Source organism: Protopterus annectens, chromosome 5.part1 (genome assembly GCF_019279795.1).
Source record: "Protopterus annectens isolate FY-2018-M chromosome 5.part1, PAN1.0, whole genome shotgun sequence".
In the NCBI taxonomy this organism is placed as follows: domain Eukaryota; kingdom Metazoa; phylum Chordata; order Ceratodontiformes; family Protopteridae; genus Protopterus; species Protopterus annectens.
The window spans coordinates 531,074,399-531,095,189 of record NC_056736.1 but is presented as its reverse complement, the minus strand read 5'-3'; the positions used below and the strand labels follow the sequence as shown (position 1 = coordinate 531,095,189).

The 20,791-nt window shown below is 38.1% G+C and overlaps 1 protein-coding gene across 2 annotated transcripts in view; it reads right to left on the bottom strand.

Moving 5' to 3' along the window:
• GRAMD1C (GRAM domain containing 1C) overlaps nt 1–20,791 on the bottom strand; it is a 961,713-nt gene that overhangs the window by 681,289 nt on the left and 259,633 nt on the right. For both annotated transcript variants that reach the window (XM_044073151.1, XM_044073150.1), the window contains one exon: nt 15,858–15,962. In XM_044073151.1, the coding sequence (XP_043929086.1) occupies nt 15,858–15,904 (47 nt within the window). In that variant the 5' untranslated portion in view covers nt 15,905–15,962. The remainder of the gene's footprint in view (nt 1–15,857; nt 15,963–20,791) is intronic.

Below are 20,791 nucleotides of genomic sequence, written 5' to 3'. Positions count from 1 at the left end.
AAACCTTTCTAACTTTACATCCTCGGGCACACTCCCAGACTCCTTAAGTGACCACCTACCAGCCTTTACTCACAGGACTATCACTCAACTCATGAAGCAACACAAGTTTCAGCAAAGTATGTAATGAATCTCTAAAAGCTATAAACTGGTCCATCCTAAAACACTTTCCCTTAGTGATGCAGTTGAGCATTTCAATAGCACCTTCCTAAGCATTCTTAACTCCCTAGCCCCTCAGTCAACAAAAAGAATAAAAAATAACCATGCCCCATGGCTCCCCAAATCTTGTAAAATTCTAATGAAAGACAGGGACAAAGCATGAACTGCCTGGCTAAAGAATAAAAATGACATAAATATTCAGTTATACAGACAACTCCACAATCAAACAAAAGACAAATATTGCATGATAAAAAATTGTATTATTCCTACATTCAAAAACAACCCTAAGAAATTCTGGTCCTCTGTAACATCACTACTCAACCTAGGAAATAAAAATAATTCCAATCCATACCCCAATATAACACCTCTTCAAACAGCCACCAAATTCAACACATACTTTATAGAGTCCATATCCAAACTAAAAGAAAACCCAAATCATCCACCCCAACTCACTACTTCTACTAATACCCCCAATACTAACCTCTATACACTCCACACATTACACAAACAACCAACCCCTCACTCATAACCAAAAACCAAACCATCCCCAGTTTACTTTTTAGCCCATCCCTTTATCTCATATAAAAAATTACCACAAAAACTGAAACCTTCTCAACCTCTGCAGACAGTATCCCACCAGAATACTTAAAGCTTCCTGCAGAGGCAATAGCAATCCCTGTTAGCATCTTAATTAATATATCTATAGATGAATCAATCACATGACCCTAAACTATGTTAAAGATCACACATTATCCCTTTACATAAGGGCGGGCAACTCCACTGACATCACAAACTTTTTCCCTACTGCAATCTTGCCCTCCCCCCCAAGGTTCTAGAAAAATGTGTGCACCTACAACTTCTCCACCATCTTACACACAACCTACTTTCCCACACTCAACATGGCTTTAGACCTGCACACAGTACCTCAACAGCCTTATTGTCTTTCACTGACTCTGTCAACAAGTCTGTGACACTGGCAAACTACCGGCAGTATTTTTAGATTTGTCAAAAGCATTTGACATGGTATCTCACCCCCAAATCCTTAAAGAACTTTCCAGCTTTAGTCTATCCTCCTCCTCACGTCAATTTTTTTAGCTACCTAGCTGACTGGCAGCAAGCAGTAAAATGGCAGGACTCTATCTCCCATATCACATCACCCCTACAGGTGTACCTCAAGGATCCATCCTTGGCCACTACTATTTAATGTCTTCATCAATAACGTACCTACATCCTCCTGTGAAGGTACTCTAATCCAATATGCAGATGATGCCACTATTACCTGCATATCAGACACATTAACTCACCTACACCACATAACACAGCAAGCTTTCTCTTCCATAGAAACATGGCTCTCCAATGCTGAAGTCCTACTGTACCCCAAAAACAAAGCTTCTTCTCTTCACCCACAAACCCCATAGCTCCAACAAAACAAACTTTAAGATCTTTTCAGCCAACAATACTGAAATTGAATTGGTTCAGCATACCAAACTACTAGGTGTCACAGCTGATGATAATCTCAAGTTTTACAAAACAGTATAAAAAGAAAAACACAAAAATTAGGCATGCTATACAGGAATAAAATCTTCCTCACAGCAGCTACCAAAATTACCCTGGCCAAAACCTACATCTTGCCCTCACTGTTATATGCAGCCCCAATTCTAACTAACTTACAGACCTCCCTAAGGAAAAAAAAAATTAGAAAGCTGCTGTAACAAACTTGCCATAAACACAACCCCCCTAACACATCACTATATAGCCCTACATTCCCTAAGATGGCTTGAACTCTCCCCTCTACCTCCAGTACATACAACTTACTACGGTGTACAAAGTCATCCACAAACCATTAGCTTGTCCTGCTCTTAGCCCATTAATCAACTTTTATATCTCAAATAAAGATCTCAGATCTGAAGACAAACATCTCCTCATAACTTATAAACTTAACAAAGCCCCAGGTGCAAGCCTTTACTCTGGCTCTGTGGCAAAACTATGGAACTCCCTTCCTTTACCTATCAAAACTGCTACTAACCTGCACTCTTGCAAAACCTCTATAAAAGAATACTTCAACAAATCTTGAATTTGCTCCTGTATGAGCCCAGACTTGAGGTACTCTTATAGCTTTTTTCTACCTCTACTCTGTCCCCACTACTAACTTACCCTCCCCTCCCCCTTCCTCTACACATACTACTCTGAGGTTACACTCGTACCTTTTCCACGTCTATTCCTACTATCCCTTTTATCACACCCTACCCTTCTCTACGTGTTCTATCCTACACCTTCAACAGTATAATCTGTTACCATATTCCAAGACCTCTAGAATATTAATAATTATGATAATCATCTATTATGTAAATAATGCTGCATTTTCTTATTATCAGGCTTTCCATATAATTTATGCTTGAACACTATCACTTTATTATGTCTGCTGAGTTTTTATTCTGGCAAACTAATGTGTAGTTTTTCAAATTTTTATTGAATGTTATGACTTTATTATGTCTGTTAAGTTCTCATTCTGACAAACTAATGTGTTGTTTTCATATTTGGGTTTGAATGTTATGACATTATTATGTCTGTCTAGTTTTTCATATGTATCTGGAGCTTTTCTCCCAGGGCCTCTGCTGAAAATGGGTACCTCATGACCCAGTTGGACTTTCCCGATAAACAAATGCCAAATAAATAATTAATTATTCCATTTATAGTAACTAATCCAAAGTGGAGTAAAAGCAAGGAATACTGGATCTCTAATATTACATTCTAGGTTATTTGATCCAGGAATTAATTTTCAAGGAATTCTGTGATAGCCTCCTCTCCAAAAATATAGTCCATAATGGTGGGGGTTTTTTATACCATAAATAGTCTGTTTTACTAACATATTTTGAACTGAATAAAACCCCAGATAATATAGATTTATAGTTTAAAATAATTAATTCACAAAACAAAGCTAGTACACTTTAGCTCCCACATAGCCACACCTCCCACTGATTCTTTCTTCATCTCCTCCTTTAACAAGACCACAGTCACCCCCACAAATCATACCAAACTCTTAGGGGTTGAAATAATCACCTTAGATTTGACCTACATATTTCTATAACCATAAAAAAGTACATAAAAAACTTGGCCTACTGTATTGCAATAAAAAATTCCTCACTGACCACTCCAAAACTACAATAGCGAGGACTCACCTACTATTCACCCTACCACCCTACTTTATGCCTCCCCCGTTGCTTACAAATCTCCGCAAATCTGACCTAAACAAACTTGATAGTTGTTATAATAAGATTCACTACAACCTCTCCCATCAGAACACAGAACTGTGAATGCCTAAAAAAACTCAATTGGCTACAACTACCACTACTACTTCAACTCAATCAACTATCACTAGCCCACAAAATAATACAGAACTCTGAAAACACCCCAGCCCTACAAAATCTTTTCCAACCCTATAAAACCACCAGGCCCTTGAGATCTAGCACACAAAACCTCCTCAAAGTAACCAAATATAACAATGAAGCTGGTAAGTCTGTCTACAGCCACTGTATAGCAAAAACCAAACCTGGAACTCCTTTCCTGCCCACATAACTGACAAGAAATCCCCATCACAGTTCAAGAAACTTGTTAAAACTCACTTTTTGAATAATCGACTGTGCTCCTGTATTCCCTCCTGGCTAATGTCTCATTAGAACATAGGATCATAGGTTGGTACTAGGCTATAGGCCCTAGGGCCTATACAAGCCTAGCCATAACAATTCCCTGGCTATTTCTTCCCACACTATTTACTTCCCTGGACCCCTGTCTAGCAGGGCGACTGACGTGATCCTCGGGGTAAATTTCCTTACTCCCATCCAATCATCAAGGTTCCTTTTGAAGAGGGCCAAAGAGGTACTCTGCTTGACATGTATGTGCAGTCTATTCCAAAGTCAGGGGAGTCTCTGGGTCAGGAACCTATCCATCCAGCATATTTTATTTATTGTGATGACAAGATTTAGATCCCTGGAGCATGTGGCTCTGAGGAATTGGGATTTCTTTAAGTGTAGCATGTCCAACAGCTCTGGGTTTGACATGGCCTTATATGTTGAACAGAGACTGCCTCGGAGTAGACAATATGCAACAAGAGTATAGCTGGAGTTTTTTTAAGGCGGTCAGCATAGGGCATCTGCTTTAGGCCTGTGATTCTTTTAGTGAGGTATTTCTGTGGCCTTTCCAGTTGTTGCAGATGTCTTGAGAGGTACATACCAAATGGGGTATTGTATTCTATAATGGGTCTAATGAGGGATGAGTACAGTGGGACAATGACCTCCTTTTTTCTGGAAGAAAAGCCCTTAGTGATGAGGTGTGCCACATAGAAGGATTTCCTGAATGTTGTGGGATGTGGTTATTGAAGGTGAGACCACTGTCCAACTGTGTCCCTAAGTCTCTTATCACACTTGCGGTGTTTAGTGTACTGCCACCTATGTGATAATTCACGGGTACATGTCTTTTCCCAAAGGGGATAACTATACATTTCTTGGCATTGAGCTTGAGCTCATGGCTCTGGCACCAAGAATCTGTTTCTGTAAGGCCCTTTTTTAGAGTATCCACATCATTTGGGGATTCAATAATGGCTCCCAGTTTGCAGTCATCTGCGAACTTTGTTAGCCATAGTCCCTTATTGTTGGCCTGCACTTCAGAGAAGTAGATGCCAAACAAGAGAGGTCCCAGGACTGAACCCTGAGGTACTCCACTTGTCATTTGTCTGCAGCTGGATTTGGAGTCAGCTACTTTTACAGTGTGGGTTCTATCAGTATGCAAGTTGGCAACCCATCAAGTGACGTAGGGATCAATGCCTAGCTTAGTAAATTTATCTTTGATTCCAGAGTGGGGGATGGTGTCAAAGGCCTTGGCGAGGTCCAGATAGGCTGTGTGGGCTGCCTTACCCTTGTCCACAGCTCTGGAGACTGATTTGAAGAAGTCAATAAGGTTCAAAAGACAAGATTGGCCCTTCACAAACCCAAACTGGGTGGGGTCCAGTGTTTTAAGGTTGCCAATGTCTTTGTTTATAAGTTCCATGATAATACGTTCCATGGCCTTGCAGATCAGGCTTGTCAGACTGATGGGGCAGTAATTCCCAGGATCCAAGGTGGATCCCCCCTTGTGAAGTGAGATAATTGTAGCTGTGCGCCACTCAGTGGGCACGAAGTCTGAAGTGAGGGTATGATTAAACATGACACTTAGGTAAGGTGCCAGTTCATTTTGTAGTTCATGTATTATTTGGAAAATAATTTTATTATAGGATCTCTTATTTGCATGAGTAAGTAACTCTGCTAAGCCAACCAATCATAGTACTGTACCCACTTAGAACTGTTAACCTACTGCTCATCCCACCTCTCCAAGAGTTATTACCCCAGCAATGTTGAGCTCTCCATATGCAACTAAAACCAGAAGACATATTGTAAATCAGTTTGTTATCCTTCTCAACTAAAACCAGGCGAAGACATATAGTGAATCAATTTGTTATCCTTTTTAACTATAGCGAGCATCATCTGCCCCTCTCGGAGCCTTATTCTACATCTCTCCGCTTTTACTCGGATAGTAAATCTATCACAGGAATCTTAAATTTAGGAATATCTTCTAAAATTTAATATTATATTGTAGAGAACAAATGTATCCTGTTAGTTAATATGTATGTCAAAGTCTCTTCTATGGAAATTGTATGTCAAAAGTCTGTCCTTAAAACTATGTTTTGTAAAAAATTGTTCTCTTGGAGCTTTTCTCCCTGGGCTTCCACTGAAAATGGACTTGTAATCCAGTTGGACTCTCCCGGTCAACAAATGTAAAACAAACAAATAAAATAAAAATAAATAAAATTCTCCCTGAAAAAGAAATTTTAAATTAAACCAAAATTTTAAAATATTCTGCATCTTGCTTCTTTCCTATTCCTTTCTTTCATTGAAAGGTGGAAAAAATCTCCGACCATCAATGCTTTAGTTGATGCTCTTGCTCATGCAAATGAGAGATCCTATAATAAAATTATTTTACAAATAATTAAGATCTTATATTTTCAAAATGTCTCTATATTAAATAGTATAAACTGACTTACAGAATTTTTTTTCTTCTGGATAATGATCTGCACTTTTAAAATAATTTTGTGTGTATGATATGATTTATACCTCAGAAAATTTTCCATTTGATTTATATAGTATACTGACCTTTATGATACAAAAAAATAATCTAATCTAGATGAGTTTTTTAAATAATTAAAATAAACTCAACATTTTAAATGTAAATATTTAAAGTTCCAGAAGTCTAGTAAACAGCAGCTAGCTAAAAATTCCCTCAGTCAGTCAGAATGAACACCTCTATGAGAGTTGAAAAGAACCATTAAAATCTCCAGCTAGAATAATAACTTCTGCATCTAAGTAATACAGGACGAAAGATATTTTATGTAAAAAAGACCTATAATTAGTAAAATATATATAGATTAATCCTATGACACACTCTACATTGTCCATCTGCAATTTCATTGATAACATTCAGGCATGTGTTTGCTGATATCTTCAATTTACATCTCTCACAGTGTAGCAAAATAGAGATACTTAGGAACTTGTTATTAGATGAAATGACTAAAGCCTTGTTGAACACTTTATCAAATAAATTTAAATTACCTTGAGTTAAATAAATACATTTACTGTAGATATGTTGCATCAGTATTAGTATGCTTAAGAAGCTTTAAAATTACTAAGTCCTTTTACTTTTAATGGCGGAGTTTTCTTCAACAGTATGTACTAAATAGAAATTAAAGAATGCCAGGAAAAACAATCTACCTGGAGCCCCCCCACCAAATTTTGATTTAAGTTCATTATAAAACAAGAGCTACCGTAGCAAATGGTTCATAGACAGCTCCTTCCTAGCTTCTTCTGGTGAATTAAATTTTAAGTGTTGGTTTCTTAAAAATAATCTGAAAAGAAATCTAGACCATCTTTGTCTGCCCAAAAATTCCTTATATCAGCAAAGGCCATCATTTTCTGAAGAGTTTATTGGGGGGACCTTGAAAGTATCTAATTGAAACTTGGTCATAAGTAAAGTTTTAAACAACACACTCAAAGAGCAGCAAGACAAAACAAAATTAAATATGACGGTCCAGTCCAGTGATTATTTGGATGTTAAAGAGAAGCTTCTATATAAAGAAGCCCTATTTATTTTAAAATTTGGAACTTTAAATCCAGATGGCCTGAATGCCTATTGTAATTAGAAAGTATTCATTTATTGAAATTGATGTAATTAATTCACTGATTTATTGATGTAATTGATTGTGTATATATATATATATATATATATATATATATATATATATATATATATATATATATATATACTCAGAGTGTATTTAGTACGATAATTTATTCCACTGAAGGCAGTGAATGCCGAGGTGCTAGAACATATTAAATCTATTCTTTTTGTAGTGGACTGGACTGTTGTATTTAATTTTATTGTTTTGTCTTGCTTTGAGTGTGTTGTTTAGAGTTTTTTCTGGTTTGTCCATGTCCAGTGAGTCGTTACTAGACTTGCCTAGAGTTTTTAGGCAAGAACAAGGGGAGTATTCCCAATAGGTTCATAGGTTCATAGGTTCATAGGTTCATACTAGGCTATCTGCCCGAGGGCATTTATAAGCCTAGCCCATTGTTTTGTGGCTTACGCCACCCCTTTAGTATGGGGAACTATACCCATTATTTTGCTGTGCCTCTGTCGAGCAGTGACACTGAGGTAATTCCTGGGGTATATCTGCGATCTCCCATCCATTGGTCAAGATTTCTCTTGAACAAGGCCAGCGAGGTGCTCTGCCTCACATGTACCGGGATTTTGTTCCACAGCATAGGGAGTCTTTGGGTGATGAATCTATCTCTCCAGCAGTCCTATTAATAGCCGTGTCGAGGTTTAAGTCTCCGCCCTTGTGGCTCTGATGGATCTAGATTTTTGAGGTGAAGCATATTCATCAAATCTGGGTTTGACATGGCCTTGTATGTTAGGCAAAGGTCACCTCTGAGCAAGCGGTGGCGACTGAATAGAGCTGGAGTTCTTTCAGTCGGGCAGCATAGGACAGATTTTTGAGACCCTTTATCCTTTTGGTGAGGAACTTTGTGGCCTCTCCAGCTGCTGCAAGTGTCGGGTCAGATACATTCCGAATGGGGCATTGTACTCAATCATTGGTCTGATGAGTGATGAGTAAAGGGAGACTATGACCTCCCTTGATCTAGATGAGAATCCCTTCATGATAAGGTGGGCAATGTAGAAGGACTTCCTAACTACTTTAGCTACATGGGTGTCGAATGACAGACTACTATCAACCTGGGTCCCCAGGTCCCTGATAACTTCTTCTGTGCTCAGTGGATTGCCACCTATTTGGTAGCTAGGGGTAACCTTGTTTTTCCCGAAGGGTATGACTATGCATTTTTGGCATTTAACTTTAGGCCGTGGCTCTGGCACCAGTTATCCGTTTCTGTGAGACCCTTCTGAAGGATATCTGTGTCAGATGTGTTTTCTACTATGGCGCCCAGTTTGCAGTCATCTGCAAACTTTGTCAGCCATAACCCTCCTGTGTTTGCTTGTACTTGGAAAAGTAGATGCCAAACAAGAGTGGGCCCAGGACTGAGCCCTGTGGGACACCACTTGTGACAGGCTTTGAGTCTGACATGGCGCCAGCAACTCTGACCCTGTGGGTTCTGTCACTCAGCCAGTTTGCAACCCATCTTGTGATGTATGGGTTAACATTTAAGCTGATGAGTTTTCAATGATACCCGAGTGGGGTATTGTATCGAAGGCCTTAGCCAGATCGAGGTAGGCTGTATGGACTGCCTTTCCCTCATCAATGGCTTTGGTGACTGTTTGAAAAAGTCAACCAAGTTTAAAAGGCATGATCTGCCTTTGACAAAGCCAAACTGGGTTGGATCCAAAGTCTGAAAATTCCCTATGTCTTTATTTATGAGGTCCATTATGATCCTCTCCATGGCTTTGCAGATAAGGCTTGTCAAGCTAATGGGCGGTAATTTCCAGGGTCTGTGGAGGCACCGCCTTTGTGAAGTGGGACCACAGTTGCAGTGCGCCACTCCTGGAGTGCGTATCCAGAGGTAAGACTTTGATTAAACAGCTGTCCTAGCTGTGGGTTTAATTCCTCATTGAGTTCGTGGAGCACACAGCCGGGGACACCATCGGGTCCCATGGATGCTGTGTTTTTGCTTTGGAGAGAGCAGTTCTCACTTGGGCGCTGGAGATGTTTGGGGGCTGCACTCATTTGGTATAGATATCTCTCCTTTTGGGCGGGAGAAGTTTGCACTGAACCTGTCAGCCAGTATGTTGGCAATGTCTGTAGGATCAGTAATCTTCACATCATTTTGAACTAGTTCTGAGCATATCTGGGAGTTTCCTCCTAGGTTTCTAACATAGCTAAAGAAGGCCTTATGATTGTCTTTTGAGTCTTTAGCTATTTTTCTCTCGAAATTTGCTTTGGATGATTTTATGAGAGCTCTTAGTTTTTTACTTATAGTGATCAAGGGTGTCTTACCTTTTAAGGATTTTGCTCTATCTTGTAGTAGCTTCCTCCTTTTGTTGTAGAGTTTGTTTATGGCCTGAATGCCTATTGTAATTAGAAAGTATTCATTTATTGAAATTGATGTAATTAATTCACTGATTTATTGATGTAATTGATTGTGTATATATATATATATATATATATATATATATATATATATATATACTCAGAGTGTATTTAGTACGATAATTTATTCCACTGAAGGCAGTGAATGCCGAGGTGCTAGAACATATTAAATCTATTCTTTTTGTAGTGGACTGGACTGTTGTATTTAATTTTATTGTTTTGTCTTGCTTTGAGTGTGTTGTTTAGAGTTTTTTCTGGTTTGTCCATGTCCAGTGAGTCGTTACTAGACTTGCCTAGAGTTTTTAGGCAAGAACAAGGGGAGTATTCCCAATGAGTATTGAACAATACACCATTCATTTAAACAAGCTAACCGGCCATAGAGGGATGTTATCTGGTGATACGGAAGGTGTAAAACCCTGGGAGAGATACCTGGGTATGGAGAACAAAAGGAGAAGTAACAACAACCCCTTTTCAGCTGTTGGTCAAGGTAGGGCGGGTGCTTTATCTACAGAAATACAGCAGAAGTATGACAAATTGGATAAATTGTTGCACAAGGATCTGTCATTTCATTTAAATATTCTCAGCCTGAAGTGGTATTAAGAATTAGAAGTTACACCTCGTGGTTTAAGAGCTTTCAGAAGCCCTAACACTCTGTTCAATGCTGAGGATGAGGAAGATGTGAAATTTCATAAAAGGTGGGTTTTGGCAGCCCACAAGTGTTCCATAGAATGGATTAACATTCTGGTGGAAAGAGATTTGTTGAAACAACGCCGATCTAAAGAAGAAATTTCAAATATTTGTGAGGAGCTGACTAATAATGCATCTCACAATAAACTTGACCATTTTCTGGGGGATATCTCTGTTACATTAAGTGAATCAGAAAAAGATATTTTTTTGGCTGCCAAAAAGAGAAAACTCATTAGGGACTTGGGTGATTATAAGAAGGGTTCCGCCTTCTTATGTTGAACAAATCAGAAGTCATGATGAAAGGGAGTTTGTTTTCAAGGTTCAAAGAACTCGGAAGACATGTTGGCAAAAGCTGATGTTTCCTCTGATTTTGCAGAGGACTCTACTGACTGGAACAGTGACACTAACGACTACCCTGGTTTACCGGTTGCACAAGAGCCACAATACATGAACCAAACTTTTCGTGGTGCCAGGTCAAACCAAACAACAAGAAACAGGGCATGGGGCTCTGTTGAAATGCAACGAGAGGACTATGGGCAACAACAGAGACATAATCCATACCCTCAGCAACAACAATCAAGGTACAAGAAGTTTAAAAGGAACTGATGTTGTTAATGATGTTGCTTATGTTGTAAATTTATCGGGCTATGCCCTAAATGATTGTGAGATGGCTGTACTAAATTTGGGCCTTAAGTTTGTTCCAATGGTTATTCTGTGATTAAATATGATTAAGAAATATGTGTTTTGTTTAGTGAGAAAGTTGCATATATGGAATTTGTTTCATAACAGTGTGTATAAAAACAACGAGGAATGAGCAATGTTCTTTTGACAGTATAGATGATTCAGATATAAGTTTCTATTCCTTTTGTTCTGACTCTGATGAAGGGGTTGCCATAAATGCTTACTATCCATTAAATACAGATACTGTTCCTTATAAGTCTCAGTTTATACCACCATTCAGACACGAAGGCGTTCAACAGTTTTCAGTGATGGTGAACTATGCAATTGAGAACCTTGCCGCTGAGTTTGAAAAACAAAAAAATAGAGTTAAATATAATTTGACTAAAAATGAGTGGGATGCTTTATGCAACCTTAATAACAAGAAGGAAATTATTTTTAAACCAGGGGAACAAATTGGTCTTGTTACATTATGAACAATATTTAAAAATGTGTTACCAACATATTCATGATGAAAATGTGTATAGAGTTATAAATGTGGAACAGTACCAACAGGCTATTATGCAATACAAAGATCTTTTACTGAAGGGGGAAAAGACTGGAGTATTTTTCAAAGAATGATGTCCCCCCCCCCCCCCAGGAAGATCCATAGTGTCCGCTTGCAACTATTTCCTGAATAAAATTGGGATTTTTCTTCACAATTATTTGTTGAAAATAGTAAAGAAACAGTCATTATATACAAGATACATTTGATTTTTTGAGAAAAATAAAAAATATTCATTGGGAACAAAATATGTATTGGCTGATTGATGCCAATAGCTTATATACAAGCATCAAACATACGTATGGGTTGGAGGCACTAAAATGCGCAATGGACGACAGTCCAGTGTCAGTGTACATCATTGAACTTTTAGATTTTTTTTTACAGCATAATTTTTTGAATCCAATGGGACTTTGTATCATCAATTACAGGGTACAGCTATGGGTGCTCCATATGCACCGATGTATGCTAATATTATGATGGGTTTGTTGGAAAATGAATATTTGTACAAGGATGAATTTTTTATTAATAATATATTTTATTATTATAGATACATTGATGATCTTATTTTTTTATGTACAGGGGGTTTAGATCAGGTTGAAATATTTGTAAGTAAACTTAACACCAATAGATTTGGGTTGACATATGATATTTCAGCTTGTGGTGAGCAAGTAGTCTTTTTGGTTGTAAGTTTAAAGGGACTTGTTGGTCAAAGTATTTCTACTTCTGTGCATAGCAAGTTTGAAGGTGTCAGTTTCCTTCATGGCTCAAGTTTCCACCCACCTCACTTACTAAAAGCATTACCATATGGTGAGTTTATAAGAATGAAGAGACTTTGTAATACCAAGGAAGATTTAGAAGTTGAATATAATAAGACTCTAAATATGTTTATACAGAGAGGTTATGAAAAGAAAATTGTAAAGGAGGCTTTGAGCAAGGTGAGAAAGGCAAATAGGATGTATAGTAAGAGTGGGTTATACTCAAGAAAATAACCAGGGTGCAGAAAAAGAAAAAAATAACATGTACATGGTTATGACGTATGACTTATTGAGCGATAGAATAGTTCCTATTATAAAACAGAATTGGGGCTACTTGCTCAAATTTAGAGAATTTGCTTAACTATGTACTAAACCTACATTCTCTTTTAGAAAAGGATGTAGTATTAAGGATAGATTAGTACATAGCAAGTTCCAAACCCCTACCTCGAGGGTATCAAATACTTTACAAATTTTAGGAATTGTTCTGTGTGGAAAATGTATTATTTGTCAATGTGTTGTACAAAGTTTCCAATATATTAATGTAAAGAAATTTAATGTGTTAACTAATTTCTGTTGTACTACTGAATGTATTGTCTATGCATTAAAGTGTCTGTGCAGCAAGTTCTATATATGGGAAAGCAAAAGGGCTTTCAAGCTTTACATAGGGGAAAGCAAAAGGGCTTTCAAGCTTTACAGAGGGGAAAGCAAAAGGGCTTTCGAGTTTTACATAGGGGAAAGCAAAAGGGCTTTCAAGCTTTACAGAGGGGAAAGCAAAAGGGCTTTCGAGTTTTACATAGGGGAAAGCAAAAGGGCTTTCAAGCTTTACAGAGGGGAAAGCAAAAGGGCTTTCGAGTTTTATATAGGGGAAAGTAAAAGGGCTTTCAAGTTTTATATAGGGGAAAGTAAAAGGGCTTTCAAGTTTTACATAGGGGAAAGCAAAAGGGCTTTCAAGCTTTACATAGGGGAAAGCAAAAGGGCTTTCGAGTTTTATATAGGGGAAAGCAAAAGGGCTTTCAAGCTTCGCTTGCAGGAACATGTGAGAGATATAAAGAAATGCAAGCTTGAAAGCCCTGTAGCTCAACATTTTTTAAAATGTCACAAGGGTGACCCCAGTGGTTTGTAGGGCACTATTTTAGAGAAATTTGATAAAAGTGATTATTTGGATGTTAAAGAGAGGCTTCTATATAAAGAAGCCCTATTTATTTTAAAATTTGGAACTTTAAATCCAGATGGTTTGAATGCCTATTGTAATTGGAAAGTACTCATTTAATGAAATTGATGTAATTAATTAATTGATTTATTGATGTAATTAAGTGTATATATAGGGTGTATTTAGTATGATAGTTTATTCCATTGAAGGCAGTGAATGCCGAGGTGCTAGAACGTCATAAGTAAAGTTCCTTTTTTTTTTTTTTATACAGCTGACAAAAAGAAATTTTGATCATTCGAAGAAAAAGACATTTTGCCAGAACCGCTTGATTATATTCTGTTTTAGGAAAATCCATCCACCCTATGAACCAAATCTACATCTATATAGAATGTTCTTTTATATTAACCTCCCTTCCAGAAGAGTTTTTTTTTTAATTAAATGCTTCAGTTTCTTGGTTTGAATTCTATACCCAAATAGCCATCAGATAGTGGCCTGTAATTTATTATTTTCTATATTTGCTTCATCCTGTTTATTTGCTAGTTCCAAAATAAAGTCAGACTCCAGTTTAGGACAAACGTTTAAGCATTTTTTTTCTTTTTACTCAGTTAATAGTTTTAGGAGGGTGGCCTCATTTGATAGTCAAGCCAAATGTCTGACTTCTCTACATAACTTATCTAGTTTTCCCATCATCATTTGAACCCATTCTGGCACATCAGATAATTAAGCAGAGTATTCCTTTGTTACAAGAAACAGTATGAAAGTCAGTAACTAACATATCTGCATCGTCTACATTTAAAGAATGTTCACCATCCTCCTGATTCAATGGTAAAAAAATCTCTCAATCCAGATTCTCTCTTTGTAAATTTGTTTTATATGTTGACCCCTCATTTATTGCAGAAGTTTTACTATTAAATCCATGCTTTGCCAAGTTAGAAAAATTCACCTTCTTCTCTAATTCAGAAAACGTAAAATATTGGATAATTTTCCCTTGAAAATGATTCAGTCTTGAAAGTTAATCAGATATTGGATATTTAGAAACATCTGCTTTAGGGTCTGATTATATCCTAGGAAACAATTATTGTTGTTTCCATTATGTAAACTGGGTCTGAAGCAGTTACCTTACATCATGGTTGCTGCTACAGTTGTTTAAATTTAGGGGACTTTTTTGTTGTTTTCTCCATTGCTGTATAATGTCCGAGGGTTAATATAAGAGATACAACAGAATAAAAATTCTTACATAACATTAGTGCTTAGGTTAGATGCTGAAAAAAATAATAACTGGAGCATAGCCAACGCTCCACTGGGAGATCCTCTGTTAGCCTTGTAATAGCTCATTTATATATACAATATTTAAATTTTTTTTTCTGCTGTTTTAACACTGATAATTTACAACTTACATTTCTCTTTATTAAAAAGACTGTGTTTTTCAGATTCACAGCTTTGCTGCTTCAGTTTTTTGTTTTGACTTTAAAACTTGGATAACTCTCAAGAACTTCAAATGATAGTATCAACAATTCATGTCTTAGACTAATAAATAAGACAATTTCTTACAAACCCACAAAGTTAGATTCCACCATCTGGATATACCATTAATTGTAAACAGCATACATCTACTTGGTTGCAAGTACTGTGCCAAAAATAAGTTTTCATTTCCTGGAACATCCTCATTATAATTTTTTTATGTCAGTTTTGCTATTGTACTTCTAAATCGGCATTCATAACCACTAGACACGTTTTTTTTCAATGAATGTGCCATGTCTCATAAAATCTGCTACTGTCTGCTTTTCTAGGTGACAAGGGAGCACTGTCTGGTTAAGTGACATGATACAAGTCGAACAGCATGCAGGTAGGGATTAAAGAATTCAGTTATAGGATTAGAGAAATGATGCTTGTTAAATGTTAACAGATTCTACTTCTTGTGCTGAAATTGCAGATAAATTAATATATTGGATCAATAAATTACAGTAAAAAGGATCTGAAATCAACTGAAAACCTAGCATCACTATTTATCATTTAGCTCACTGGTATATTATTTCATAATTAAGCTAATGTCCGAGATTAGAGACATACAAGTATCTGAAGTATGCTTTAAAACTGAGTTAACTTACAGCGTACAGTCAGTGCAGTTACAATGAACATAGCTGGAACATCTTATTCAAAGGTTATTACAGAGTATTATAGGTACTTCATGACAGTTGTAATATACTAGCATTGAAAAATTAAACAATAAACATGAATGAAACCTCTGTTGAAACAGCTTACCCCAAATGACTAGACTCCGGCAGCTGTAATGTTTCTCTTTCTTCCATTTCTTAGTGTAGCCAGCTCTGCTACTCAATCTACCAAAGGTTCCGGCTTTGCTTAACTCTGAAATCCATAAACAGACCTTTTAGAAATTATTAAAATAATGCTGCATACATACAGACCAGCAAAAACTCTGCCATAGATGGAATTGATGTATTTCTGATCAGTTCTGAAAGAACATACTTAAAGAATTGCTACAGCATGGGAAACTAATAACAATACAGCCATTAAGAGTCAAAGCAACGCATTACTGTTATTTTTATTTTGAAAGGATATATATTCATCACTTATTTATACTTACAGGAAGAGAAGAAATAATTTCCAGTGTCACAGTTATGGTTACCCAATCATTACTCTTACGTAGTCCAGCATTTATGAAGGTCATTACTCTACTTCAACTAGCAAATTATTTCCTGCATCAGCAGTTCTTCTTGAATATGGGTACACACCTTTTGTTCTCCTTGAGTTAACTTTCTAATATGCCAATAAAACAGACTCTAAGGTATAGGTCATTTTTTGCTTTGAGGACTGGTACGTTAAACAAATTGCAACCTAAGTGGACCTTAAATATTACTGCGTCACACACTATCCAAGAGATAAGGTATTTCACACCTATACTTCTTATTCTTTCCAGAAAGGTGCATCTTCTCATACACAACACATTTCTTGTTATTTGTCAGAACAGTTTCAATCTCATCTAAAAGAGTAAACTTACTGGTCATCAGATAGCAAAGGATAATCATGTTTAAGGGAACTGCGTCCAATGGTAATCCTGAAGCTCTACATAGGTTCATAGGTGTGTACTAGGCTAATGGCCCTGGGGTCTTTATAAGCCTAGCCCTTAGGAGTACCCTAACATAGTGCCACCTGACCTTAGTTCCCAGTGCCTCTGTCAAGTAGAGCCACTGGAGTTATCCCCGGGGTGAATTTTCTGTTGCCCATCCACTCATCAAGATTTCTCTTGAAGAGGTTCAGCGAGGTGCTCTGCTTGACATGTATGGGAAGCTTATTCCATAGCATGGGCAGTCTCTGCGTTATGAACCTGTCCCTCCAGTATATTCTGTTGATTGTGGTAATGAGGTTGAGGTCTCTGGAGCGTGTGGTGCAGAGGGATTGGGATTTCGTTAGATGTAGCATTTCTAACAGAGCTGGGTCAGACATGGCTTTGTAAGTCAAGTAGAGCTCGCCTCTAATTAGGCGATATGAGACAGAGAATAGTTGGTGTTTTTTTGAGTCTGTCCATATAGGACACATGTCTAAGGCCTAGGATCCTCTTTGTGAGGTACTTTTGCAGCCTCTCCAGTTGTTGCAGGTGTCTAGTGAGGTACATGCCAAATGGGGCATTGTACTTGATGATTGGCCTAATGAGAGAAGAGTAGAGAGAGACAATGACCTCTTTCTTCCTGGATGTAAAACCTTTAGTAATGAGATGTGCCACACATAAGGACTTTCTGACCACAGTAGCAATGTGGTGATCAAAAGAAAGGTTGCTGTCAACCAGTATTCTCAGATCTCTCATAACGCCTTCTGTGTTCAGTGGACTACCATCGATCTGGTAATTCATGGGAACCTGTTTTTTCACAAAGGGGAGGACGACACATTTTTTGGCCTTGAGCTTAAGGCCATAGTTCTGACACCAGTCATTGGTCTCAGTGAGGCCATTCTGTAGGATGTCAACATCACTTGGGGAGTTAATAATAGCTCCCAACTTGCAATTGTCTGCAAAATTTATCAGCCACAGTCCCTTCGTGTTGGCCTGGACTTGAGAGAAGTAGATACCTAACAGGAAAGGACCCAAGACCGTACCATGTGGGACTCTACTTGTGACTGGTTGGCAGTCTGACTTGGAGTCAGCTACTTTCACACTGTGGGTCCTATCTGTGAGCCAGTTTGCAACCCACCTAGTGGTATAGGGGTTGATGCCTAGCTTAGTGAGGTTTTCTATGATTCTGTGTGTGTAATGGTATCAAAGACCTTGGCCAGATCAAGGTAGGCTGTATGAACCACATTGCCTTCATCCAAAGCTCTAATGACCGACTCAAAGAAGTCGACCAAGTTGAGCAGGCATGATCTACCCTTCACAAAACCAAACTGTGTAGGATCCAGAGTTTGGAGATTCCCTATATCCTTGTTTATCAGGTCCATTATGATGGGTTCCATAGCTTTGCATATCAGACTCATCAGGCTAAACAATCCTCAGAATCTGTACACATACAAATAATACATGCAACTCTTTCAAAATAAGAAAAAAATAGCCTTATGATAACAAGGTTCATGCATAAAAACATAGCTATGGCAAGCTTGTTATAGACAGTTTTTACAGTATTAAACTCAATGAAGCTTACTTTTAAAATATTAAGCAAGCTACATGGTGCCACACAGATGGCAGGCCAATGAAAAGTGCACTGCACACCAACAAATTTAAGCTGTTAAACACCTCGCTCTCTACCACATAACTTTTCATTTTTTTAAAGCATCTTGTGATGTCATGCAATAAACTCTGATTTAATACAAAAAATTATAAAAGCAGATGTCAAGAAATTCACTTGCTGACCTTTGCTCTCATAGTAATTTTGGCATTCATTTATCACACACACACACACACACACACACACACACACACACACACACACACACACACACACACACACACACACACACACACACACACACACACACACACACACACACACACACACACACACACACACACACACACACACACACACACTTTCTGAAAAGATCAACAAAGCAATGGATAAAGGCAAAATGGTACACACTGCATACCTTGACCTGGCCAAAGCTTTTGACACAATTCTTCACTTAGGAATAGTAGGAAAACTAAATAAACTGGGAAGAAACCCCTATGTCACCAGTTTGATTGCAATCTGGTTCACAGATATGATGCAGCTAATCAAAATAGAAGAAGTTACTTCCACAAAGAGGCCAGACACCAGTGGAGTCCCCCACGGTCTGTGCTGGGACCTCTCCTGTTTGGCATCTAGTTTTATGAAGTAAAAGCCAGTACCAAAATTCTCTGGCTGACTTACGTTTGCAGATAACTGCAAGTTAGGAGCAGTCATTGACTCCCCAAATGACTTAGCCATCCTGCAGGAAAGTTTGTCCCAAATAAATAACTGGTTCCAAAATCATGGACTGAAACTAAATGTTATAGATGCATTATTGTATCCTTTGGGAAGTCATCTACCACAGGGAACTACCACACTGAGAATAAGCCCCTAAGAGCGGACATAGTTGTTCAGGATTTGAGGACTTGTGTGGAGAGTGACCTTACTTTCAGCCAACATGTGTCTACTGTTGTAAGAAAGCCCTTCTAAGTTGCGCAGCTTATAAACAAAGTCATTGTGTCTAGATTTAGGGATGTGATTGCCCCCCTTTACGCAGCCCTTATTAGGCCAGTCATTGAATTTATTGACCCCTTTGGCATGTATCTATCCAGACACATGCAACTACTGGAATGTCCACAGATACCTTACTAAAAGGATACAAGACCTAAACAACATGCCCTACATGGACCGACTCAAAGCCATGTCACTATACTCGGTATTCTACAGACTGCTAAGAAGTGACCTGTGTCTGGCATACAAGGCAACCTCCGATCCAATATGCAGGATGGATTTAATTCACATCAGTAAGTCAAATGGCATCAGAAATACTCCTTCTAGGATCTAAACTCCTTCTGCAACATCAACAGAATGGTTTGAATTGACAGGTATACCTCGCAGAGGATACCACTGCAGTGGAACTGACTCCACATAGTCATTAAACAAAGTTTTTCCGCATCCATTTTCAAATGCAGCTTAGAGCTATGGATGAGAAACAGAAACATTTACCCCAGGGATGCACCCTGTACTACTAACAGACAGATACAGCTCCTAAATGCTTTATCCCATGCATAGCTCCCCTCAAATTATCTATGGTATGAGCCCAGTTATTCTCATTATGAGTAATATCATTATGAGCAATATATAATTATTGACCATGGGATGTGTAAGACAAATCTATAACCAAATGGGATGATTTATTTTGAGTGCAAAAAGGGAAACTGGCTAGACCTAAATGGCCTGCAAGGGTGGCTAGTCTACTACTTACCTATGAACATATCCTGGATATGATCAGGGATGTGACTATAACCGTCAATGCTTTGTAAATAGAGTACAAACTGGTTTATCCATGATCCATCAAAGAACTGTTTTTGGATCATTATTTATTAAAACTTAAGTATCAAAAATGGTGAACTAAAAAACAAACTACAGGAAAAAATATTTTCTTCTGCAGTAGGCAATCCCCGTGCACCATTACCAAATGATATATGCCCACTTCATAGTTGCACCACAGTGGAGAAAAGGGGGAAAAAATGCACAGATGTCTTGCACAATACAACTCACTACAGTGAAACTCACTGTGACATAAAATATTTGAAATACGACCTGTCATCCAAAAACCTTGTGATGAATAGTAGGATAGTTGTAAGAATCAGTTGTCAACTCCTGACTGCATAGCACAGACAAAGCCCGCAGTATGATCCAACAACCTAAGTTCAGTTAGTAGCCTGGGTGCTTGAATAGCCAGGCAGGGAAGGGTAGGAGTGAGTGGTCAATGCCTCCTTGTGCACTCTGGAATGGTGAATGATGGGATGGCCAAGTGACTGTTTTGCTGCTTGCAAGAGATATGGGCTTGACATACAAACCAGTGATGGCAGCCCTCATTAGCATATGCCTGGGAGCACTCAAATAGAGGGGTTGGGCAAAGCAGGCCCTTATGGTGAAGTGGGTACCCATGTTAGCCAGCAAGGGGTGGGGTTAGTGCCTGAAAGAAAACCTCCTTATGGCTGCATAGGTGATGCCTTTTTTTGATTTATTATCATATTA